Here is a 27,464-nt window from a genome sequence, read left to right on the forward strand (position 1 = left end):
GTGTTTGTGAGTGTAGTCATAGTAAATCTCCCCTGTATGACTAAATGCATATTGCTAAATCTTTCAATGTAACCAATTAAGTGTTGGGTTGTAAATGTGTGGCACAAACTCATGCATATGAAGTATTTAAATCTCAGGTGGTGACTTAACACAAATTACACTTTTATTTTACAGAGTGCTAACACTGGTTTAAATTGATCTGCAGTGGTAACCATGGTAACACTCCACCACCTTCATTAAATGTCTACATCTGCACATCTTAGCCACGACCAAGTAATAATACATTGGGCTGTGTATTTTAGCGATGCAGTGCTACTGTTGTTTTACTGAAAGTAGTTTAAAGGGATAGTTCATCCCCCCATTTGTTTTAATTTACTCATTATCTACTCACCACTATGCTGATGGGGGGGTGGGTGAAGTGTTTCAAGGGTAAACAGTGTTGCAGCCAAATCCAATACAATTGAAGTAAATGGGGACCACTTCTTTAAACAGAAAAAACATAAATGCCTCCATACTGCTCCTGTGCTGTCATCCAAGTGTCCGTATGTGCCAACATTCAAATTAGATTTTTTAGCCTAAATGTCCGCTGTAATTCACACGCAAACACGGCAAGGACTCAAACCAGGAACCTTTGAGGCGACAGTGCTGAATATGGCCTGTTTCACCTTTGATTAAACCCAGTATCAATATAAGAGGTTATACTACTGCAGGTTTTACAAATCAAATTTTCCAAAAACAAATGAAATAGGTTGCGTGGGCAACGGCAGAAGTCTCATTAGAATAATGTGTTTGAAAGAAAAATTAGAAGCAAGAGCAGAGTGATTAACGATGAACCTTACTGAACGTCTGCATCCACTCCTCTGTGTTTTTGGCCGTGTCCTCTTTGTTTATATTTTGTTAAATCTGTCTCATGGGGAGTCCTGCTGCTTTGGCTACTGCCTGTTCTAGTTCACACTGTGCTCAGAACAATCACATGGACTCACTGTGAACATAGAGTCTGAATATGATGATCATGAACCAAGATATAAGGCTCATTGTTTTACACCAAATAAACCAAAGCACTATCGATGTAGAAAATAAAAAAAGGCCTTTGTTAGCGTGGCTATAGAGCTCACTTCTCACGAGGCAAGAAAAGTCAGATGTGATATAAGAGGAAATGAAGAAATAGAAAAGCAGATTAAAGCTGTTAAGTTGTTATAATGTGTTAAAATTGTTAAAAAGTAGTTGACACTGCTATGGGAACATTTGTTAACAAAAATAAAAAACTGAAAAGGTTATACTGTGTATATCTATGCAATTAAAGGGATAGTTCCGATAGGCAAGGTGTGAAGAGTCCACAAAACACTCAGGGGTAAACAGTGTTCAATGAGAAAACTGAAAATATTGTTAAAATATAATTGCATGAAACTTGCTTTGATTCAACAGTCAGTAACTACACACACACATTTGTTAATTTAATATTCCAATACAGATTACACTGAATCAAGACACTAGATAGACATTATGATGTTCTTGACCCTTGATTGAGGAAATGTTCTCTATCTGGAACTCTCATTTTAATAGAATACCCCTGTTTTATACCATTTGACTTTTTAAGCAGCATGTATCCTCTGACACCATTGTGACTTAGCAGTGTGTGTATGATGTGATGTGTGTATGAAGTGTTCAGGTGAGTTATGACTATGAGAAAAATGGTGTGAAGTCCGTGGTAAATTGTGTAGGTCGGGCACGTGTAAAAAGATTTTACCAATATAAATGTAGATACTCTCATTCAGAGCGCATTATTTGTTGATATTCATATAGCGTGTTTATATATATATATATATATATATATATATATTCACATGTCTTATCTGCACAGTGGTTGTTGCCAGTGGTACATGCATAACTAGCAGAAGGCAAACAATGGAGATGTGAGGATCAGGAGGTATTTTGGGGGGTGTGACAGATCCAGAGGCTTTATTGCTGCAGGATAGATGCTGTAATTCAGAGCGAAGGCATGTGGGGCTAGTGCTTGAAGGGCTGCAGTTAAAACAGAACACATTTATCTGAGCCCAGACCATCAGAGGGAAATAAAAGAAGCAGAGGAAGGAGAGAAGAAAAGAGAAAAAGAGGAAAAAAGAAAAACTCTGGAAAGCTCCTTGTCGGTTTTAGCCGACCTCTGCGTCTCACTGGCTCCTTCATGTCTTTCATCTTCAGCGTGTTCTCTGTTTGTTCCCGTTGACCTGGTCTCACCCTGATATCGCCGCCACACATCTTACCCGTCTTCTCTTTCTTGATTTTTATTTGGTCTCGACTTCTTTGTCTTCTTTTATTTCTCTTGCTACCATTTCATCTCTCACACTTTTGTCTGTGTATCTTGCTCCTTTTCTCTCTCTGAGTTTGATGAATAAACTCGGAGGAACCAATATGTTGATGACAGAAAAGTCCGACACATTTGGTTGTAAGACTGAGATTAAAACAAAGAAGAATTAAGTTTGTCTCTTTTTGACAATGACTGTAACTAAAGATGGACGACATGATGGCTCCCTAACAGTGAAGCCAATACAACTCAATGGCCTCCTAGTGGCTTAATACAATATAAGTCATGAACCCTGCCTCCTCCATGTTAATGGATGGGATATAGACCAAAGCAAAGACATAATTTTTAAGGTGGTTTTTATCACACTGATGTTTGATCAAGTGTTATTTCACCAGTACATTTGGTTTTAATTAGTTATTTAATTCTATTTAACTGGATGGAATGTCATGATTGACAGCTAGTAGTGACTCATGATTGGTTGAGCATGTGTATTGGCGGGACCTCATCTCTGTGGCTCCATGTTTGAATCACTACTGAACAGAGTCTGGCTCTGAATTATGCCACTAGGTCGAGAAATGAGCGCCTGTACTCGAGATATTGTGGCTTCACTTTTGTACAGTGGGAGGAGGTGGAGATCTGTCATCTGTCTTTGTGTACAGTCATTTTTCATCAGTTCAATAGCTCCTACTTTTGCTTTTTTAATAGTGTAATTCACTCTGTTTATGCCTTCAGCATTTGTGAATTTCTTTTTTCTATTCATCACTTTCAATCCTCTGTCATATTCTCCCTTAACACAATCACACAGTCAAATTTATTATCGATTTTTCCTTTTTGCCTCGAAAGCAAAGAACAATATTTCCAAGAAACAAGATCAAACACTCTTCCTGTCACTCACAGTTTCTTTCTATCACTCCCACACCCTCTAATTTTTTTGTTTCAGTATAAATATGTGTTGAAATTTCTTATATAAAGGATTGAATGACTCTTTATAATGCACTTTTTTACCCATTGCAGTTTCTAACCTCGCTTTCTGTGTCTGTCACTGTTCCTGCTGCAGTTGAAAGCAGAGTTGTATTAGTCTGTTCACTGTAATATAATCTACATCCTGTTCATCTGCTCCCACATTCTCAGTAGTCATTTTTTTCTCCCTTTCCTCCCTCCTTACAGTGGATGGATGTTTAGACTGGTCAGTGGATCTGAAGCAGTACCATGTTCTGGCAGGCGAGCCTGTTCGGGTCAAATGTGCCTTGTTCTACAGCTACATCAGAACCAACTACACCATGGCCACCAACGCCAAGCTGCGCCTCATCTGGTACAAGAACAAAGGAGATGCAGAGGTGAGACACCTAAACTTTGAATTGAATCTGATTAGGCAATTATGTATGGAAGTCCAGGACGATTGACACAACCATTAAATTGAAAAACTTGGTGAAACTAAGCGATCTAAAGTGCAGCAAATGTTTGAAATCAATTTCCATGTAAAGGGAGGAACACCACACAGATACATTTGAATGCAGAAGGATGCTCCGCATTTGACCATGTGCCGACAGTGTGATGGTCCCTGGGGAGACGATTAATGACAAGTTAGAAGTTGGACTATTTTAACGTATTAAGTACTGACATTGTTATTTAGTGTTGAATTATTGTCGTCTGGTTATGTTTTACTTATTGTCTGATTTAATTGCGTACATTTATAGGAATTTAGAATTTTTATTACTTGTGTATATTAACGTTAAGTTGACAGTCATTTTGTGCTGTTTATTTATTTTTAGGAAAAGGCACCGGAACGGTTTGTAAAGTATCGATTAAGCACAGGTATCAGAAAAACCTAAAAGATACTCAACTACATTTGAATCACTCAGAAAATAAGCCAAAACATTGTTCCCCCTTTATCAAAGGCAACAAGCAAATTACTGCAATGTAATTTACAAGCAAACAAAACAAATAATGCGATACAAAACAATGATATATATGTTGTTTTATTTCCAATATTCTTTAGGAACCCATCATTTTCTCAGGCCACAGGCTGAGTAAAGAAGACGACTCCATCTGGTTCAGATCTGCAGAAATGGAAGACAATGGATTCTACACCTGCGTACTAAGGTAACACTTAACTAGAACCAGGGCACTTCTGAGTTTACTGTAAAATAATTTAGCACTGCCATGAAAAAACAGGGTTTGGGTTACTACCTAGATTTAAGGAAGCAGGATTTATGATATTTCTGGCTCTGCTGTAATATTATCACATAAACACTGCTCCTCTCCCCAGACAGGAGCCAGGTCAGAGTACACTGAACAAAAACACAAATGTTATTTTCAAGCTGCACTTCCAGTTCCAGCACCCCGGGTTCCTAACACTAAATAAACACTAACAATTTTACCATCATGCAAAAAAAATACATTTGGCCCGACTCTGACCTGCAGCTGTTCTGGTGGAGCTGCCTCAGTGTTGTTGATGTGGTCACATGGGACCAACCTCGGAAAAGATTTCTCTGTCTGTGTGTTCTGTCTCTAACCCTCAGGGCCCATTTACATTGCACGGGCAAGAAGCCCAACTGTTTTTTTATTATTATCTGAATGTGAGGTTTCAAGAGTGCTCTGCCTCCCGTTTGAGTAAAGAGAAAAGCTCCCTGCCCTCAGTAATCAATAAAACACACACTCAAAGGACTGGTATTCAAAAATAATATTGATTTATATTCAGAATATTGAGATACTCACCATAAATGGCAGCTGAACAAATTATTAAAAAGTAATTATGTCCTTACTTTATTACATCTGCTGAGGTCTATTCTGTCCATTCTGGCAGTTTGGTAAATGCAGAAGTTGGCCTGTGTCCTATGATCAGGGAGAAGTCTGTGTTTGTGTGTGAGTTACTGAGATCGTGTTTGTGTTTAAGGGACTAACGCGTGTGTACACTTTGACTTTGTAGCCTAGAGCGAGACGTGTGTGTGTGTGTGTGTGTGTGTGTGTGTGTGTGTCTGTGACTGAGAGTGTGTGTGTTTGTGAGAGAGAGTACCCCCACCCCCTACTAATATATTATATGTCTTCTTGGCTGTTGATTTATGAAAAAACTTTATTCGGGATAAGTTAAGAGGTCTGATATACACTGTAGTAGAAGGTAGAGTAGAAAGTCCAGAATTGACACAAGTATGGGACTAGGAACAGGGTTGAAACATAACCACAACAGGTTGCTTTCATTTGTAGTCCATTGAATGAAAATAGACTGAATTAAGACCACAAATCATTATTACCTGCTTGTTTGTTTGTAAGCAGAAAAACACAGAAAAAAAGGAACCGATATTCCCCAAACCTGATTGAAGGACGCATTATAGGTCAGGGAAGATCTCATCACATTTTGTTGCTGATCCAGGATGTTTTTTTCAACATTATCATTTTTACCCAGAGAATAATTCATGGATCTTGATTAAAATCAGGCATTTTTAAGAGACTGATATTTATGTGTTTATTTGAGTGCATGTAATTTGAGGGCATGTAATTTGCCTGGAATGTCAGGCCTTCATTCCAATACATTTGCTTTATATTTCCTTACATTCAGAAGTTTTGCATGTTGATGTGTGTATGTGTATGTTTGACTGCCCACTTGCTGCTGTAACACTGCAAATTTCCCCTTTCAGGACAAGTAAGGATTATCATCTCATGTCATGTTATCCTTTGCTTCGCACCCTGACAACGTTTTTTGCAGCAATTTTGCCATGTTCATGTTACTCTGGCCAAAAATATGATCGTAAGATTAGTATGCGATCATTTATTCATTAACCACAGTGATTTGTTCAACGAGATGAACTGATCTTCTCTTGCCGTGGGCCACAAATCACCATATGACCACATCACCTTTCCACTTGATCCTGTTTCTCCTCCTCCTCTGCATGTGATCCCTCTGGCACCTCCACCTTCTCCCCTTGCACCTCTTCCCCTCCATCACCTTTTACCTCCTCCTTTTTTTCGCCCACACCTAATGTCATCTCCCTTCATCTCACCAGCTGCCGCCATCCTCTGCTTCTCGTTCTCCTTCAACCTCCTGTTTTTCATTTTTCTGTATCCACCGCTTGTTCCAGCTTCTCTCTCTCTCTCTCTCTCCACTCGTACTTCTTCTGTTTTCCCTGTCTGCGCTCGACTCTCTTTGCCCCCACTTCATCGACCTCCCCCTCATCCTCCTCCTCTGCTCTCATCCCACCTCCTTTTCCTGCCAGAGCTTGACACCTATCCTCCTTAATAAGCTCTCACTCCCTTTCTCTCTCTCTCTCTCTCTCTCACTTTCTATCCTTCCCTCGCTCTCTCAGCATGACAACCTAATTAGGGCTTGGTGTCTGTCATTGTCTCAGGGTTTCTCATTAATACACACACATGCACACACATATATAGAGGAACAGCACCACCTCCCTACAGGGGAGCTACACCAACCGGTTGGTATAGAAAGCTGTGTCTTCAATGTGTGGGGATGTAAATGTATCCATTGCCCTTGTTCCGATGTACAGTGAATTGTTGTTGCTGTTGTTCTGACATCACTGTGAGTTTTCCTCTTTTTTATTCCACCTTTAGCGGGATTAACTTCACATTCCGACCAGCGTGGCAGAGGGTTTTTTCCAGTGTTAATCAGAACATCAGAAAAATCTCAGTTCAAATTTAAAGGTTCAGTGTGTAGAATTTAGTGCTATCTAGTGGTGAAGTTGCATGTTGCAGCTGAATACCCCTCAGCTCACTCTCCCCTTCCAAACATTAAGGAGAACATGTGGAAACCCTCAGTTGTCAAAACTCAAAAGGTGTTTATCTTGTCCAGTTTGAACTACTGTAAAAAAAACCCTTATGTAAATATAAAGTATTTAGGTATAAAGGATTTCTACCGGGCTAAAGAAAACTACAATTCATACAGTTTAGATGAAATACATTAGTGAAAACAACACAAGGATTATTTAATCATCACTAAATTTTAGCCAATAGATCCCTTTCACCTAAATCTTACACACTGGACCTTTATAGTTTTAGCCCATTAAAATGCATCACCTCTGAATTACAGGCAAAAACAAGGATGAGGAGAAGGCTGTTGTCTTACATCTATCTCATTGTTTCTAGTAATGGAGAAGTTTCTCGAAGTTCATAGTGACTTCAACACACTACATGTTTATTTACGTTTCATATTTATCACCTTCTTTCCCCAAACAAAAACTAAAAACACAGTCAAACAGTCATGATTCATACACCCACCATCCACTGTAACCACCTCCAGGTGACTCCAGCACTTTGTTAATTCAATCTAATCATCAGTGATTATGTTTCCTACAAAATATATTTGTTCTTGCAGTTTACTTGAATAGAAACATAATTTATGTGAGAATGAAAGGATTTAAAAATGATTCCTGTGCATGAAGTGGAAACAAAAAGGATGACTGAGAGTTATTTTTTGTGCTATAAATGTCTTGATTAGCCACTTTAACCATTTGAAAAAGAATCTGTTTCTCACAACAAAAAACAGACAAAGAAGTTTGTTGTTTGGAAAATAAGTGACTGTCTAATCAAATCTAGATCTAAATATGTAAAGTGGGATTTTCATATAATATCCAAGAAGTTACCTGAGTGTGTCTACATGTACATGACACAGGATGGTGCAGGATCAAGAACAAAATGTTGCGGAATGTTTTCCATCAAATATACCAGACCCTAGATTTGAAGTGTAAAATGTCATATTAGATAGCAACTGTTTTCACGCAGAAATTCTCACAATGCTGCTCTTGTGGCATTGCAGCAATTTTCATTGTTTGCATCTTTTATTGATAACAATGGGAACAACATCTGTATTGGTCTCCATCCCCTGATGTGGATTTACCTACCTGGTTCCTCTGTGTATTTATACATTCACCTATAGCCAACCCTCCACAAGTCCATCCATCCATCCATCCATCCATCCATCCACCTGTCCATGCCTCACACTTGGCAGGGTGGTGTGTGTGTGTGTGTGTGTGTGTGTGTGTGTGTGTGTGTGTGTGTGTGTGTGTGTGTGTGTGTGTGTGTGTGTGTGTGTGTGTGTGTGAGTGATGGAATGTCTTTATCATCTCTAATAAATTAACAAATCAAGACAGATGGGGTCAAGGGGAAATGATTAGTTTCTACAGACCTTTCTTTTCCATTTCTTCCATACTTCTTTTTTTTTTTTTTTACTTCTTGTATGTCTTCCCTTAATTTAATTCAGCATATCCCTCAATAATTTCCACCATTTTGGGTTTCTCAATGTGTGTGACCTGTCTAGGCTTTTCAGAGAGTGTGATCTAAGCTAGGTCCAAGAGACACAGCGTAAATATTTCATAATGTTGCAGGAGACAGTCCTTTTGTGAATCCCAAAACGAATACTATGAAGCAAAATAAGTTATCATGAGAAGCTCTTGTTGTTAGGGTGAAAAATCTAAGTGGGTTGCTGATAGACCTCAGTTGGCCTAAGGCAAAATGATTTAAATTTAGACTCAGCATTGAATGACCTCTACAAAAAGCCTGGGCATCTTTGATCCATGCTGTATGCCCTGGGTCTGCCCTGAGTGTCGAAGCTGCCGGCAAATGATATTTGTAATTATCTCTGAGGTCACAGACATCCCGCCTTCGCTTTGTTGTAACCAAGTAAATCAGTGTGAATAAAAGATGAATTTAAGCTGCTGCCTCTTTGCAGAATATTTGCTGTTGTTGAGAGCTGCTTGAGGAAATCATCAGATGGTGGTGGGGCACTTTGAGTCAAACTGGAGATGTGAGCCACCGCCCACATCCTGAGCTTGTTTTTCTGATCGGGTCACACTTTCCCTGACTGCTTCCCCCAGTTAGCGCGACAATTGACCTATCAGAGGTTTTGATGGTGGTATTAAGAGTGGGAACATCGTTTTTCCACATAACACACTAACTAAATAGTTCTGTTCCTAAAAAATCGAGAAAGAAAAATGGCCACAAAGTGGTGAAGAGCATGGATAACGTTTACTCTGTAGAGGACTTACTTGTCTAATACTCAAAAAATTTAAGGTAGGGTTCGTAATATGTTTCTGAAACATTTTTTTATCTAATAAGTTAAAATCCTCACGCCCCGTTAGCATCAATAAATAAAGTTGTCCAAATAACTGTAATATACATAACCAATCACTTTTTATGAACCAAATGATTCACTGGTGTACCTGTCGCTACCTAAACAGCCTCCCTAACCATACACTGCCCCTGCTCTCACTGCACATGTTCACAAGCCAGAGAGAAGAGTCATACACCGCTGAAGCAGAGACAATACTTACTACAAGACGTTAGCGATTGAGTCACGGAAAAACAGTCTTCTAGCAGTTGTCATTCAGTGCACATTCATGTGTTTTGGGGGCGTAGCTTTGAAAAGACGGCTGAAAATTAAATGGTAACCTGCTCTTTCTAGCTTTTCCAGAATTACCAACCCTAGCTTTAAGGTGATCTGTTCTTTGCAACCTCAAGTGTATCAACCTGTCAACTGAAAATGACATTGGTGTATTTTGTTTTTATATTAATTAATAATTGGTTGGGTAAAACAAAGAAATATACCCCCGATGAACTTATGCTGTGTTCTGCAGATGACATTGTGCTTTTGGTCACACCCTGTTAGGTTTTAAAGAACACATAAGTTTATATTAATGTCATTTATTGTAGATGTTCAAATCTCAGTTTGGTGGGGTCTATATATTGAGCAGGCTCCAATAATAGATTGGATTATTTAACAATGTAATGATCCTCTGGGATGTGATGACTTAAATCGTTCAGGCTTGTTGTGTTTTTCATCTTCTTACGATGATTAAAATGATGATTAAAATAAATTGACCCCCACCCATCCCCTTATTAGAGCTTGAACATGATTAGTTTCATATAGAATCCAAGGTTCTGTCCATTGCCTGTTGATTTTGAAAACACTGCTGATCCACCATGTCTATCCTTGTGTGTATTGTACTGCATGGTGGGTGTGTATGAACTAGAGAGACAGTGCAACCTGGAGACCGTGTTATAAAAACCAAAGGTGAACAAGCATTAAAGGTGGAGTGACATTCCCTCTCAGGAGACAATAACTGGAAAATAACATTGTCTGAGACACAGGGTACAAAAAAAAGGGATGTGCACAGGGAGAAGGTGAAAGTAGTTAACAGAGAGAGAAAGGTTGAATTGTACATGGAGAAAAAGGGAGTGGTAGAGAGAGGAAAAGAGATGGAGGAATGAGTGGAGGATGAAAGAAAAGCAAAAATCTATTTTCTCCACAGGTATAAGAGCCTCAGTTGGGGAGAGGGCATGCTGCGACTACCCAAGACCCATACACCTACTATGATTAGGACACCAGCAAACACACACACACACACGCCTAAATTGATACACACAGTGAGAAGTCTGTGTTTACTTTCGAAGCTTTAATGCTGTGAGGAAGACTGCACCAAACCTCTTTCCTGCAACCCCCTTTTTGTGTGAGCAGGACAGAAAAGGAATCAAAATATAGATGGAGGCACAAACACACACATATACACACACACACACACACACACAAAGGAGAGGACGGGGGATGAATAAGACAGAGGACACAGTGATAGAGAGGAGGACTCTGGGAGAACAAAATAATGAGTGTTAGATAGTGAACAAGGTAGCGTGAGATGAGAGATTTCATGCCTCTGGCTTTGCCGTCACTTCAACACAGTGCAATAGATTGAAATGTAACATGTTTTCGGTTTGGAAAATGAGTGACTAGTCAGCTGAAGAGCTGGATCGCCTCTGGTATGGTGAATCTGTGAATTGCTTGGCTGGCAGGTCGATTAAGAAGGTGGCTGTACATTTGGCAACATCTTGGCAGGACTTCTTGGTTTGTCGGCAGGGTGGTAGGTGGAGTCACTGTTAAGTGGGATGGTTTCAGGGATATTTGACTGTGTTTGATTGGACCTTGTGGATTATTGATTGCTGGACATTCCATCAGCCCACCTGTGGTGCTCCTGGGCCAAGGAGGGGCTATACGATGGAGCAATTGCATATTTGTTAGACATCTTTATTGTTATATAAAGAAGTGTAAAATATGTAAGGCTTTGATACTAAGACTAGACAAATTGGAATAGGTAAATCATTGGAAGCATTGGGTTAAGAAATATCATTGGTGACATTGATTCATTCCAGTGGTTAGATGCCGGTTTATTCTGATGAAACCTACATAATTATTAACCTTATATATTGTACATTATTCTCATTTTCTAGATCAAGCATGCTGGTGTTATTAGATGTCGTCTATCTCAGTTTCCACCTTTCTGGTTTACATCATCAAAGCATTGGCACAGGGAGAGTGGGGCTAGCATCTTAGAGGCAACAGTTACATTGTGCTTTTATAAAATATTAATAGTAAGGTTAAACCACTACAATTATTGTGTCTATCAAGCACTAACTAATTACTACCTTACTTACTAAACAAGCACTTCATCAATAGTAATGTTCATCATGGAATCAAGTTGTTTAGTTGAATTAGTGATGAATTTAGTTTTTGTGCATCTTTAATACATTATTCTGTCTGATCATACTCCCTACTCTAGAAATGATGTTTGTACTGTTAACACTCTGGGTCCTGCGGCATTTTCTCATGTCTAAAAACAGTAATGTGGGTGGAATTTTAGCTTTTTGAAAATACATTGGGTTATATAAGGTAGTAGAAGATATAATTTCATGGGGACAAGGTTGAACCAGGCCTATCTGGTCAAAAAAGGGTTGATATTGACATTTTCACAAGAGACAGCGTTTGTTTTTTATGTGAGTAATAATCATTTTCTCTTAGGCTTCATCCACGCTAGTGTCTAGACAGGCAGAGACAGAGAACCCAAGACGTAAAAACTTACAACCATTGGCTGCTATATATTCAGTTATACTACGTCACTACGTTCCATCAATCATCAAGTAGTTTCTGTTGCCTTCATGAAAAAAAACCTTAAACCATAAAGATGGCAGGTCAAATACTTAAATGGTTAAATTTGGAGATTGGTTGTTTAGGTATATGATCAATTCTTCTGAGATGAGTTGATGACTAGTTGTACGGCTACTTGACGGTTTCCTACACACAACAAACTGCTGATTGTCGACTAAAAAAAGCATCATTATTCCATCTCACATCCCATGAAGGAGTGATACCCATTCCTCTTTTGTTTCTGTAGATACAGTATGTATACCCCACTGTGTCTCTTCCTCTCACAGCTATACCCCTGTGGTATTTCTAGTAAGTCGAACCACCTGTCTCTCTGAGCATTAGACGATAAATCTCGTCTCTGTGGACACTCCCGCACAAGAAACACACATAGTTGTCACAAGGGTATTTTCTAAAGCCAGCCAAATGTTTAACCTTTCTCTTCATCAGATTAACAGACTGAGCAAGAGACAAAGACGACACATGGGAAAAAAAGAAGAGACAAAGAGACGAAGAGAAAAGAGACAATGGCAGTAGGATAGTAGAGTGTAGAGAAGAGAGTGAAACAGGAGCAAAGGAGAGAGCGGTCATTTGAAGTTTCTTTGGCAGTCCTCTATGACTTGGCAGCCATTGAGTCGGTACCATTCTCTTGCCAATGTGAGCCGCCATTTGCCAATGCCTGTTGCCCCGGCCAGTCTTTTGAAAAAAAGAAAGTGTGGAAAAAAGAAAAGTAGACCCTGCTTCGACACTTTGATGTTCAAGGGGTTTTCAGGTGTTCTGAAACACGATCTGAGTTGATGCAGATATGGAGGAAGACTAGGACAGAGAAGAAAGGAGGGCAGACGATGAGGTGTGAAAACCAAGACACCCGTGTGTCAGACTGGTCCTGTGTTAGAAAGAGTGCTCTGTAAAGCCAGGGTGGTGGTTTGATCCTCTCAACATACACAGCCCTTGTCCAAGTGTCCTTCAGGAAGACGTGGATCAGTGTACTCACTCATTAAAGTCATACTTTAGCATGTGTTTAACCCTTGAGGAAGCATTGCATTTAAATGATCATGCTCAGTCACCCATTGTGGACCATGGTGTTTCACTTCAACATTTTCTTTGTTTGGCAGAAGCTTTTGTCCAAAATACAATACAAGATGTGGAGTCCAGGCCCTTAGAATTACTGCCACAAGGTAGCAGGACCAAGAGGTTATAAGTTCAGAGGACATGACAGGACTTCAGATAAAGAAACATGAAGTGATAGAGAGATATAGTAGATATTTATGTACCCTTAAAAGAGGAAAGGTCGTCAAGGCCTTGAGAGATTAGGGAGAGATATCCTGAGAGAGAGATATCCTGCTGAAGTTTTGTACGTCTCTTGCCTGATAGTGACAAGTCTAGTCATCATTCATGTGTAAAAGGTGGTGAATAAGGATGTTCAAGTAATAAACCTGAATGAAGGAGTTCAGGTGGCTGGGTGTCACGCTGGTGGTTGCTTTACAGGAGCATTAGTATCTGTTATGTTTGCTATCTGATCGCCTGCAGTTTTAGTGTTTAAGTGCATAGCAAGGTCCAGTCTAGCACTGTTGGCAGCACGTTCATGATAAAGCTGCTGCTGTGCAGAATCACCAGCAAGATGATTCAAGCAGAAAGAGAAATGTGCATCACAGCCAGTCAAAGAAGGACATTAAGAATATGGTATTGAAAAGCTTTCAGTGTCAAACATGTTTTTTGTTGCCTTTACACCTGTCATGTTAAGTTGACACAGGCTCTAATCACAGACTTTGTCAGGACCAGTAGATCTCATGGAGACAAAAAGTGTGTGTGTGTGTGTGTGTGTGTGTGTGTGTGTGTGTGTGTGTGTGTGTGTGTGTGTGTGTGTGTGTGTGTGTGTGTGTGTGTGTGTGTGTGTGTGTGTGTGTGTGTACTGGTTGATTTGTGAGTGTAATATCTTCAATAACATATCTGTAGTAAAGTTCCACATGTTCCAGGATGCAATTTAGTTTTTCTAATTAGAAAGGACTTTTGTAGCATGAAATGCCACACAGTTGCACCTACTGTATTCAATAATGACTGACTCCATGACTTGAAATAGTAAATGCATTTCTTTAAACCCTTAACTCATAAATAATATCATTAAACTTTAGCTTGTTAAAGCACAGTCATTGCATTTTGATGGAAAACACCTAAATTAAACAGAAAAAATATGCATAAGCAGAGTTTATGTAACATATCCAGTGTGTTATTTTCTAATACTTACATCTATTAGAGCGTCTATGGTTGGATACCTTCATGTACACAAATGTGTGTGTGTGAAGGCATGCGCAGGTGTCCTTCCTCTCTTTCTCTCTCCCTCTCTCTGCCTGTTAGTTAGATTGATAGTCAAATTAATCTGCAGCTCCGTCCAGGTATAAACATGCTGCCTGCTGCCCAGGATACATCCCCCTCTATTAGTGCCATAATTCAACACACCCTCCAGCAGCCTGCCCTGATCATAGGAGGGTAATTGCAGGGAGGGTGAGCTTGATTTATTGACAGAGAGGATATGGTGGATTGTAAGTTGATTTGGAGACTAATTTGTGGCTCATTTTGCATCTTAGATAATTGGAATTTGTGTTAATTGGAGAGCGCTCTTGGGCAACCACAAACACACACATACAGACAGTGCACAAATCTTAACGATGAGCAGTCAGCCAAAGTTTAATGGGCCCAGAGTTTTTTCTGGTGATGCAGCATTCCTTGAGGGAACTTTGGAAGTGATTGTGGACACTGTAACAGATGTATGGCAATCCCTTCAAGTTAGGATCAGTGTGTAGCTATGAAAAAAATCCTTATAGCATCAGTGCATATGCTGTGTGAGTGCCAGTGGGCCTCAAATAGCACTTTCAACTTGAACCTGAACTACAGAGAGGAGGACTATTGAATTAAATTAAATTTGCGGATTGTTAGAATATGTCGCAAACAAGCTAGTGTATACTTTTATAAATCTGAATAGACTTATATAGATTTAAATTTACAACTGTTTCCTGTAGCATTTCCATTGGTATGTGTGCCTTGGAGCACAGTCCTCATTTGTCTTAATGCATGCACATATGGAGTCATGAACGCACATACGCTAAGATTGAAATCCCATGTTTTATTCAGAGCTGTCCTGAAATGCAAATAAAGGCAAATACTGTTTTCTTACAAAATTACACACCACACACTACAAACAGCAATGTGTGTGTTTGAATGTGTGTCTGCTTGCCAGGATACACACTGTGAGTTTTGGGCCAATTGAGTGAGGTCATTCTGAGAAAGTGGTGACATTTCAGTCGGTCCTGTCTTTCTGACACATCTCGGAATTGCTTGATTTCAGGGTCATGGTGAGAATTCTAGTTTAGGTTAGGATTAGGCATTTATTTATATAGGTTGAGGTCAGGTGTAGGGGCTAGTGAATGAATTATGTCAGTGGGTATCCTCACACAACAGGCTGATAAAGGTAGATGGTTGTCAGTCACTCACTTTAGATGCAGAATGACAGCTGCAAAATGTTTTCACCTCATTCATTTCTATGAAAACAGGATCTTCCCATCTGCATGCAGAAGTGTCCTTGGGCAAGATGCTGAACCCCGGATTGCCCCATAGAACAAAAAAGTGCTGCTAATAGATGCACTGTATGAATGTGTGTGGGAACGGCGCTTCAAGTGGTCATCTAGACTAGAAAAGCACTTTATAAATACAAACCATTTACCATTTACCATAAAAGCGAGTGGGTTAAGTGTCATTTTCACCATGTGCAGTGATTGAAAGAGGAATGTGTGATGGTCCCTTCAGTAACAGTGTGCTGAGGAAATGCTGCCCTATCCACATTATTCTAAAAACAACAGGCTATGTCCCCTCTTGTGCAGTCAGAGCTTAACTCAGCTGAAAGAACACTAACATGCAATTGAGTGAACTGACCCTTGAATATATCTGCACTCCTCATGACACAGATAATTCAAATTCTTTTATCCATGTTAATGCAATAATCTTATTACCACACCTTATTTTTAAACGAAACAGTCATGCTATTTCCTACAGATATAGAGCCAAGTCTAGGCACATTGAGGGTGGCTGAAAACAGATTAGACTTTGAATACCGTTCACACGTGTCCCATAAGTGATCCCGATAAACACTAGTGCTGTTTATGCTGCTTTGATGGTCTGCAAAGTGTGAACGTCTCATGAGAATGAAAGAGCCACAGGCAATGCAAACACATCTCTAATAAGATCAAGATGAACCAAAAATGCTATCCCAGAACAATCTGATATGTAGCATTATATTCACTATTTTTTTTTGTACTTCAAAATCTTCTCTTGTCGCTGTGTGTCCTGCAGCCATTTCCCTGTCTGCTTAATAAAGTCCTGTGCCACATAAATGTCCTCCTCCTTCCTCTTGACAGATATTCATATTAGCAGCTGTCTTCAGGGCTGAGATGTTCCGTTAATAGCTTTTACTTTCAGGGGGATTTATTATAATTTCTTATGGAAACCATTATAAGGGGTCCCTAGAATTTTACCACAAATACCAACACTTAACTAGTACATTTAACTCTCTAAAGTGTACTCTGGGTACAAAATGACACTGCATTGTCATTTCCTTAAGTTATCGTTTGACATTTTGGTAAATACCCCTACTTCCATTCTTGTCAAGAGTTAGACAATAAAACATCTGTACTGAATACAATCAGAAGACAGGAGCCAGTTACCTCGGCTTAGCACAAAAACTACTAAGTCTGGTTCTCAAGCCGAGCCTCAAGTCTAGACTTTTTATTTAGCATAATGACTTGAAAGTGGTTTTGATCCTCTCATCTAACTTTTGAAGAAAAAGAGACCAAGTTCCGCAATGTCACATCTCTTTCTTTAAATATTGTGGATAGCTACAGTGACAATATTCAATGTGCATGTAAATGGAAACGTTTAATCTGTCATGTCTGCTCTTTCTGGGCAATGCTAAGTGTCAGCGGAGGGTAAAATCATGGAGGAATGTTAAAAATACCTCTGCTGGCAAGGAAACACCTTTGAGTTCCTGCTTTGACTGAAGTTTTTCTTGGAAGACGCCAATTAAAGGGAAGTTCCCACCTCAGACGGTGTGTGGAAACACACAGGAGCTGCTGTGATGTTCAACACATGCAGGAGATGCTTGGGTTGAAATGATGTGTTTGTTTGTTTTTTCTTTTGTGAACGCTCGATCTTTCATTCTGCTCCATCTGCTCCGTCTTTAATTAGTCATTTTCTTCCTTTTCAAGAGTGTCTCATACAAAGTGCATGAACATAATTAGGTGTGGGTGGTATATTATCAGTTTAAGGTTATTTTGAGTATGGTTACATTAATTTGCCTCCTCCATTTTCCATCAAGGTCAATCATCATTATTTTGGTGTGAAGACCATTTGTCAATGAAATACAGCACAGCAAAGAAACAAAATGTGCAGTTGTGCAGCGGGTAAAGCATTCAATACTCTAGTGTCTTTTACTCCAGGGGTATTTGACTAACTGAAGCATTTCAATGTATTCCACGCAGCACCAGATATGAATACACCCACACACAGACACACAATTTGCATTTGTAAGAGGTGCACAGCATGTGCTAAATGCTTCTGACACAGCATTTCCATTGCAGTCTAATTGAATCGTCATAAGATGTGCATAATACATTTCCTCTTTACATTGATGCTGTTTTTATCATTTAGTGTCTGGCATCAGGTTTTTGGGTCGGACACGAAGAGGGAGAGGGCATGAAAGAGAAAAAGAGAATGTGGAGGGACACAGCGGAAAGGGATACAATAGAAAGCTACTTCAGTTCTCCTCATTTTAGATCATCTCAGTTCATTATGTGTTACTGGCACAGATGTGTACAACTGCTTCATGACAGCAACAAGATGAAAGGGCACTTTAACATAAAATCCCTTTCTGCTTTTGGAAGTGTTTCTATTTTAGTGCCGTAACAAGGGAGGACCAAAACTGTCTTTGGACTTAGATACGTCATCATGTCTAATGAAAAATTATTATGTGATGTATGTATTCGTCATACATTTTCACACATAATTTAATGTACATTACTTACAAGTGAAGTTCCTTGGCAAGTCGTGAAGGTCGTATATCTCGAGATCCAGAATAGAGTGCAGCTCTGGCTGGGATTCTCTGTCCAAGTCTGTCTGACCGAGAGGAAACTATCCAAACCCAACAGGCATTCTGTCATTTGTATAGGAAGCCCTATGTTTTCCCCAATCACAGACACATGCAAATGTAAAAAATCAAGTAGAGAGGCATATCACTGCAGTCATTGTCCTGGTTTTTACCAATTATAGTAAAGAATATACTTGTTACATCATGTAATTAGATGAGATCAGATTCCATCCAACCCATTATGACCAAATCTAGTATAAAAACAGAAAGAGCACCTTGTGTCTGAATACAACACTGATGTGTCTGTATGTGTGTCAGTCAATGTTCAGTGGTCGGAGCCACTGTCCCCCATTCTGATGAAAACAGCCATATATGCTGAAAAACCAACATATGTGCACATGCATGTACATACATGTTATTTCTTTTAAATGTGATTATACATGTATCTGAATATACATGGCAGACATGCATGTCTATATTTCACATAGTTGTGAATTTCACTATATTTCTAGTTCAGAATCGTAACATTTATTTTATTTTAGTAATGTTTTTGCAATGGAAAATTGATGTCAACAAATACCATTAGTCAGTCTTTGTTGATACTATTGACACTGGCTCTGATGTGGAGTAAAATAAACGTAGAGAATGGAAGTTGTGCCAAAGCCCAACAGTCCCCTTAAATTCATCCAACACACACAACATTGAACACACTCATAGATATCAGTCCCCTAAAGGGACTTGAGCACATTTAATTATCCATTAAACATTTCCTAGGAAAATTTCAAAATAAAACTATTTCTTTTAATCCTGGATCTGCCCAATTTTCCCAAATATGTTCCAAAATGTGATGGTTTCTGTGGTCGACCCATGTCTCATCCTCCCTAGTTTTATTGAAATCTGTTCAGTAGTGTTTGCAGTATTCTGCTGACAAGCAAACATCCAAACAAACAAGCCAACCAACCAACCCACTACCAACACACTAACCGATGGGTGAAAAGATAACCTTTTTGGCGAAGGCAATAATGTTTGCGGTTCATGAAAGGCTGGATGATGTGTGTGTCAAAGGGCGAGAGACACAGATAGATGGGGGCATGAGAAGGTAAAGGTAAGTGAATCAGTGGAGGAGAAAACAAGATGCTGCAGCCTGGAGATAGATTGATGAGGAGAGAAACTGAGGGATGGATGGATAAAAGGCTTTGCAGGCCTCCAGTTCAATGCTCAGTGGTCCTGGTCAGTGACTACAGAATCCCTGCGTCCTGCATGCACACACACACACACACACACACACAAACACACAGAGAGATGCGCAGCATTGATGGGATAAGTGGTTTTGATCCACTTAGATGAGAGGTTGTGGTAAGGGGACAATAGCTGAGTCCTGTGTGTGTCTGTGTGTGTGCACACATGGGTGAGATAGAAAGAGAGAGAGAGATCAATGTGGTCTTTTGTGTCTGGAGGTGAACTTGGCAGAACGCACACAGGAAGACCTACACAGATTACTATCACCTTCAGCAAATTTTAAGACTTCAAATCCAAAGTGAGGTTGAAGCCACATTGCATCATACAAATCCTAACAAGCTCCAAAGTTGTTCTGTTGATAACATGAGGTTTTCCGACTCAAGGACGTACTGTCACACTTCAAATATCATCATTAAAAGAGTATTGCAACGACACAAATAACAAGTCACTGTGTTCTTACACAGTCCAAAGAGCCTGTCTGCTCTCATTACGTCACCTCTGTCCTTGTTACACTGACTCCAATAAATATATGGATCTATGAATACATCTACTTTATTGCACCATAACCACAATCATTTTTAATTTATTTAACATTATTTGCCACTAGAGAGCACTTGCATATTTACACATCCAACATGTGGAGCAACATTAGCATTTATTTGGAGTTGTGTCTCTGGGTACCTGATGAATGTCAAATAGTCACTCTCTTTTTAGCTTTGTATTGATTCACCACTGGCTTCTGTGTGAAGCCGTTAGTCCTGAGCAGGCACTCATAGTGGGATTCTTGTACAAAGAGTTTAATGAGGCCAATTAAACCCAAACGAAACAATAAAGATGCCCTGCTCAAAAGAAAACAAAATTAAATTTGAAAGAAACCACTGAAAATGGTGTACTGTAACATCGTAAGTTAAACTATTTCAATAGGTTTTATAAACTGGTGTCATAACATGGTCCTGGTGTAACATAATTCAATATTTAGAAATATATTAGCAACATAGCAATAATAATAAGTCAGAATATTGGTGTCTATGTAACTTAGTCATTGTCAACAAAAATGGATTCATATTGGTTTAACCCTATTCCTTACTCAATTGACATTGAAAATTGACTCAACACCTATTTTCAAAAATGCCCCTGTTTGTGTATTATCGGTGTATAATATGGAATTAGGTCAATATATATCATAATATGACACTGATCTCTAAAATGTGGCGCATAGTAATGACACCAGGGTTAGTGGTAAACTCATTCATCACAATAGTACCAACTCAAATAATCCCAAAAGTGAAGAAATGGGGATTAACCCCAAAATGTTACATGGTTACCGTGTGAGCAATGCAATTCCTGATGACTGGAGTTGGTTGTTGAATAGATGTTTCTCTAGATCCTGCCTAAAAGTGCCTTTACAGAGTTTAATTTCTTATAAAGTTGAGTTTGTTTGTTGACACTGAAGGTTGTACAACCAGTAATTTCCTCTGGTTTCACTGTTGTCAACGAAACACTGAGATGTCAGAAGGACCTATAATTTCACCAGAATACCCACAAAGGTGCCAAATGGTCTACATGAAAACGTATTGTTTCACGCACACGGTTCCAGGGTTGGACAGATGGTGAAATCACTCATGTCACAGTTATCATTACCTGTTGGGCGGATAAACAAATCTGCTCAAAACAAACACAAGCAGTTTGCCCCTGCCTCAGAAATGCAGACTGCACATATGTATCAAGTGATGGGATGATTTTATAGGTGATTTTTCACTTTCACATAATAAGGAAAACACGTTCTCTTTGTTGTGTCTGTAATCCTTCCAGGAACTCAACATACTGCATGAAAGTGTCCATGTCGATGACGGTGGAGGAGAGCGATGAGGGGAGATGCTTCAGCAGCAAAATCCGCCATCTGGAGAAAGCTGAGATAACCCACAGCAAAATGATCACCTGCCCTGATATAGAAGACTACATGGCTCCGTACAAGCAGCCACAAATGACCTGGTATAAGGTATGACACACACACACACACACACACTCACACACACACGTTAGCCATTTTAAGATATATACTGCAGAAAAATTCCCCACAACAAAGAACACAGCTGGAGATTATATGGGATCACAGCAGGAGATTCACAAAGACGTCTATGTGTGTGACATCTCTTTTTCATCATGAGATATTTGCAGTCAGTTTTTTTTTTCTGTTTCCCATTTGTCATATGTGACAATGTCATGAACGTGCCCACTGGTTTGCAGTGAATCCTTCGGATAATCATCTGCAGTGTTCTCACATGGGCTCACTCATTTGCAATCTCACACACAGCCCCTCTGGATAATTTCAGGAGATTTCTCAGAGTTTAGTGCTTTTCTGAAAGCAGCTATTTCGAGCAGTACCTTATACGCGAACGTCCAGACGATTGTAACTCACACCTTCTGTCTGTGTGTCAGGAGTGTGAGCGGGTTGAATGGAGGAGTTCCATCATGGTGAACACCACTCACCTGTGGATACCTGAGGTGGAGGAGGGCGACGGGGGAAATTACACCTGTGAGTTACAGTACGGATCGAGAGTGGTGCGGCGGACATCTCAACTCAAAGTCACAGGTAGGAAGCAGTGTGTGCATGAATGAGTGGAGTATACATATCTTATGTTCTCGTAGTTTGTAGTTTTTAAATTATTCTGCAGGATGAGCTGCATTGGTGAAAATGTCATTTGGCCATTGACAAGTTATTTCAGTGGCAAAATGGACTTTTGCACGTTCACATCATCAGACCCTGGTTTTTAATAACCTCCTGCTCAGTCTGAGGTTGGCACATCACTCTGATTGTAAAAGTAACGATTCACTGGGGATAGATAAAAGTAAAACTGGTTTGATGGAGTCGCAGCTCGTGGACGTCACATTGCAGAAGGTGGTTGGAGCAGCTGACAGCAGCACAGTCAGTGTGGTGTTACAAGGGAAAAGATTTGAACGGGACTAAATGTGGTTGTAAATTTCAGATCATAATCTTTATTTCAATGGCTTTATTTCTAACGTGGAGCAGTTTTTACAGGAGATCTGATCACAGACTCGTCTCCTTCTGCCTTCTACCCACGTTTGTCTGTTTACTGTCACTGATGGATGAATAAATGACTGGATAGGAAACATTAGTACGTCAGGACTGGTCCGGTCAGGTGAACAATACAGTGACCACATACCTGAGTTTCTATGGTCTCTCTGTTTGTATGGTGCAGTAAAGGAATCCTAGGTGCGTCAAACCCCTCAGAATGAGTTTGTGTAAACTCACTGCTATCTCAGAAACAGAGAGGAGTTAAACCATGGCAGAAATATGTGCTCTGCCAGCTTTTAATATACAGTGGATTTCTCACTGACTCCATCCATTATTTTGACAGATGCCTTGTCTCAGCAATACATCATTCATCATTACTACAGCTCTTTTAAAGTTTCCTTGAATGCACAATGCAAAGCTGCCTGAAAACAAATTAATACATTTACATTGCTGCTGGCAGAGGGTTGTGTATTTATGATTTTAGTCTATTTGTCTTATTCCAAAGAGATTGTTTCAAGCTCCAGTTATTTCTGACTTAACTTTGACCCGGCAGAAACATCTGCACTATGCAGTTATAAGCTTGTCAGTCTGTGTGGGTGGCTGGGTGTGCACATCTGTGTACTTGTACAGATAACTTTGTGAAATTATAGTGTGAGGACATTTGGACTGGTCCTTACTTTCTGACCCTGTATAAAAGTTTGAGGGTTGAGACTTGACTTGAAATTATGTTTAGGTTAGGGTTAGGCATTACTTTGTTAATTGTGATGGTTACGGTTAGGATACAGGTCTAGGGTCTCATTATGTCAATGAGCATCCTCATTAAGATAGAAGTACATGGTTGTGCACAGTGCGTGTGTGTGTGCATGCTCATGAAAGGGTTAGGGGTTAGAGAGCTTCAATCTCTTTGATTTGGTGCAAATTCCTGCTGTTGTACTAATTGTTGTACCATGTACCAATATGCACATTTTTCAAATGTTTATATTATCTATCACACACACACACACACACCATCACACATATTGAGTGATCTTCCAGTCCATTACACTATGATGAACCATGATAAACAGCGTGCAGTAAAAGTGGATACAGCTTCAGCAGTATCCTTCTAGACCGCTCTCTCTTGCTTTCTTCTCTCTTCTCTTGGTTCATATCTCTTACCTTTGGAAACCCAGAACCAGAGTCAGGCTTTTTTCCCCTCATTTTGCTCTTTGTGCCCGTGGTTCAGACGTACAGCTTCCTCTTGTTCAGTGGAGCTGATATGAGCAACCATTGTTTCATTTGCCATGGAATAATTCAGCACCACATTTTCTGAGTTGCCTTCATCTACGCTCATGTGGAGGGAGATAACAGTGAAAAGGTGGAATCACAGCCTTCCTTAAACCTTTTCTCAGCGTACACTGTAAAGGAAATAGTTTCCGTTAGTCCCAGTGTTGAGCTGTCTCACAGGAACATTGCTCAGGTTATACCTGAAGCGTGACTTAACATGGATTATTTAGGGAAGATGGCTCAGAGGATGGGAGCGTTACAACATAGAAAGTAAAAAGTTTAGCTTTTTTGTTGTCCAAAATCCCAATGGAGCATAAACGAAAAGCAAACCATGTGTAATGGAGAAGTCTTTTGTTGGATGAGACAAAATACATGATGAGGATTTTCAACTAAAATCTTCGTTGTACAATGACTTTTCCAGGCTGAATATCCTTCATATGTATGGATAATGAATACTACACTTTAAACAGTGAAAAGATCACAATCTGGCAGTGAACACAGGTAAATGTGATGTAAAGAGAAACAAAGATTCAATGCTTTTGTTCCTTTCTTTCTCTCAGGACTTGAATGTTAATCTCTGTACTCTGTTCTAAACCCTGGACGTTTTGCACATGTGTTCAAAGAGATGTTTTATATCACCTGACCAATTCTATATGAGAGATTGTCATCTTCGCTTATGGAAATTCTCTGTTATTTCCTCATGAGACAAACAGTGAACACTATAATGAGGCCCTATACTGAAATATTCAACATTACTCTTACAACAAATTAGGACCATAAGACATGAAAGTTTTAAGAGCTGCCTGAAAAAGCTGCTGGCCTCTTACACGCTACCGATGTCCTATGTCAGCCCTGTGCAGTTTCTTGCTGTTATCAGATAAGTTACAGAAATGAGCAGGGAAGCAAACTAACACACGGGGATGTAATATAAGCTTGAATGGACCGAGCAGAAGTATGTGCGTGAGTGTGTGCGTGTGTGTGTGTGCATGCGTGTGTGTGTGTCAGCTGGATGCTTCACACGCAAAATGCTGTGAGGCCAATTTATCTCGTCCTATTTAGGAAGCCATCTCTCTGACTCGTATTACTTTCTTCCCTCTCTCCTTCTCTACACTCACACTCTACACATTCAGACCTCTGACTCTCTCTGTCAGCCTCTTTCCTCTCCACATTTCTGAGCTTAGGGCCAATTCTCTGGCCAGCCCCGATCCAATCCTCATTACCCACAGCAAGATCTGTATGCTTTCCAGTGTACGTGCATGAATATAAATATACTTATAGTGTGTATCCGTGCATATTTGCATCTTTGACATCTGACTATGCTGCTGAGGATTTACTGTGCTATGGTACTTCAGCATTTTAGCAGCATAATTTGCCATTGTAAAAGGATCCATCTATCTCACATGGTCAAATCAGGGATTTCTTCAACTTCAGCTCACTATCTCCAGCAGCAGCACGCCTTCACTGTAAATAACTGTCAGTAAAAAAGCAGCCCCCGAGACATCTGTCAGTGTGTGCCAGGCCTTGGAAAAACATCTCTGTCCTTGATCCTGGAGTTAGGTCTGTGTCTCTTGGCAGCAGCTTTTATTGCCGTGCTTTCAACATTAAATGGAGATTAAAGTAAAGACACAGGCGGAGCCCCCAGATCAGCTGCTGGCTATAATGTTGATTCCTGCAAAACACACTTAGCTGGAGAAAAGAAGTGCTGGATATAGACTGAGGAGGAACCTGCAATAGGGAGGACGTGTTGTAAACGTCACGCTCTTGATGTGCTTCATTCAAAGCTTCCACTTTTTTTTTTAAACATCCAGCTTTTAATTAACTGCTGCACCTGAGGGGGGTGTACACATTGGAGAGGCTGGGTAATCTCTTGTGTTTACAACGCTGTTCAGTTCGAAGCCTTGGGATATCCTTGGATCTATGCTCTAGACTGGATGTGTAACGTTCACTATATAATGGTTTCTGCTTTTGAACATTTGAATTCATGTGCAAATATAAACCAAGTTTGAAACAAAACATCTTCCATGGCCATGAACTCAGTTATGCAGGGATATGGTCAGAGATATTTTTTTCACTCACTCACTAAACCCTGAAATGAGATCCCCTGCCACATTAAAACATTAACATTTAAAAAAGGCAAACACTTTCTGCAGGACGGTTTCCCACAACCACTGATATATCTTCTACTGGTTATTTCATAACATTTAGGTCCTTCCCCTCTAAACGTCTGTGTAGCTAACTGTATTCTCGTCATCTCTATCGTTTGTCCCTGTTTTGGTTTTGTTCAGTTTTTTGTGTTTTTTATGTGATTTTTGTCTTTTACATGCTGCAGAAAAGGAACCTGCTATAAACCAGATCAGACTTAGTCACGCCTGTTTACTGTATCTATAATGTTGCTTATAATCTTTTCATGTATAATAAATAAAAATGAATATGAAAATGAAAGTTCAAACAGAACACAGCAGAATAAAGTATTATCTAAGGTAAAATGATGTGATAAGGATGAAGCCATTACCTTGTAGCATCAGCGCAAATTTAGCCGACAAGCATTATCTATAATTTGATGATTACTAATACATGATGGAATTTGGAATTTCTGTTTGTTTTATTGAATTTACACACGGATGTAATGCTGTCGTCTGCAGCTGTTTTTAAGCTCTTTAGAAAAGTGAAGGAGAAAGTTTCATGGATGTCAGGATGTAGTCACTAGGTCTGTTTTGTGTTATTGTCTGCAAATCTGTCCCATAGTTGGACAGATGTGACATTTCAGTCTGCACCAAAGTTGGACACAAACAAGCTGGAAATGCTTTTCACCAAACCTCACTGTTTATACGTTTCATTGCAAGTGGTTCCGAGACAAAGCTGAATGTTCAGATTCTGTGCATGATGGCAAAGGTCCTGATCAAACGTAAGAAGACAAAAACACTTAATTAACAAAAAAACCTGTCCAAAATCTGTTCACACGTTGTATCAAGCTACAGTGATTAATACAGTATTATTATGAGTAATATCCTACTTTGGCAGGAGCTGCTGCTTGTTGACGCCTGCACCATCTCTATCTGTTAATAAGAATAATAAGAACAATCATTGCAGAGTCAGACTTTGACCTGAGGCAGCATTAATCACTTCATATAAACAAATCAGGGCTGAATATTATATGACGCAAGGCTCATGGTGCTCGTTCTTGAATTCATACCCACATTGTCAACCAGGCTTAAATGAACTTTTCTATGCTGCTGTGTTTTCTGCCTGCTGCTCTTTCGTCTTTGTGTGTGTGTTTGTGTATTCGTGCAGTTGCATATGTGTATTCATCAACATGCAGTTTGTAATTCTGTGTGATCTGTGTGAGACACGCACACAAATACTTAAGCAAACGTAAACAGATGAAACACACACGGTCCGCTGGGTAGGTCGGATCTGATTGGGTCAGAGCAGAGATAACTCAGGGTCAGTTGGGGGAGAGAGATAGAGATAAAAAGCAAGATGAAGAGACAAACAAGAAGAAGGCTGGAAAAAAATGAGTAAAAACACTGTAAAGTAAGATAAATAAGGAGATTGGAGGAAGGAAATGAGAAGC

The 27,464-nt window shown here is 39.7% G+C and overlaps 1 protein-coding gene across 4 annotated transcripts in view; it reads left to right on the forward strand.

The window, feature by feature from the left end:
* The window catches only part of il1rapl2 (interleukin 1 receptor accessory protein-like 2), a 352,381-nt gene that overhangs the window by 216,331 nt on the left and 108,586 nt on the right, over positions 1–27,464 (forward strand). For all 4 annotated transcript variants that reach the window (XM_069532092.1, XM_069532094.1, XM_069532093.1 and 1 more), the window contains exons 3-6: positions 3,470–3,639; positions 4,302–4,405; positions 21,400–21,586; positions 22,027–22,180. In XM_069532092.1, coding sequence (XP_069388193.1) covers positions 3,470–3,639; positions 4,302–4,405; positions 21,400–21,586; positions 22,027–22,180 — 615 coding nt within the window. The remainder of the gene's footprint in view (positions 1–3,469; positions 3,640–4,301; positions 4,406–21,399; positions 21,587–22,026; positions 22,181–27,464) is intronic.

This window comes from Paralichthys olivaceus, chromosome 9 (genome assembly GCF_024713975.1).
Source record: "Paralichthys olivaceus isolate ysfri-2021 chromosome 9, ASM2471397v2, whole genome shotgun sequence".
NCBI lineage: Eukaryota > Metazoa > Chordata > Actinopteri > Pleuronectiformes > Paralichthyidae > Paralichthys > Paralichthys olivaceus.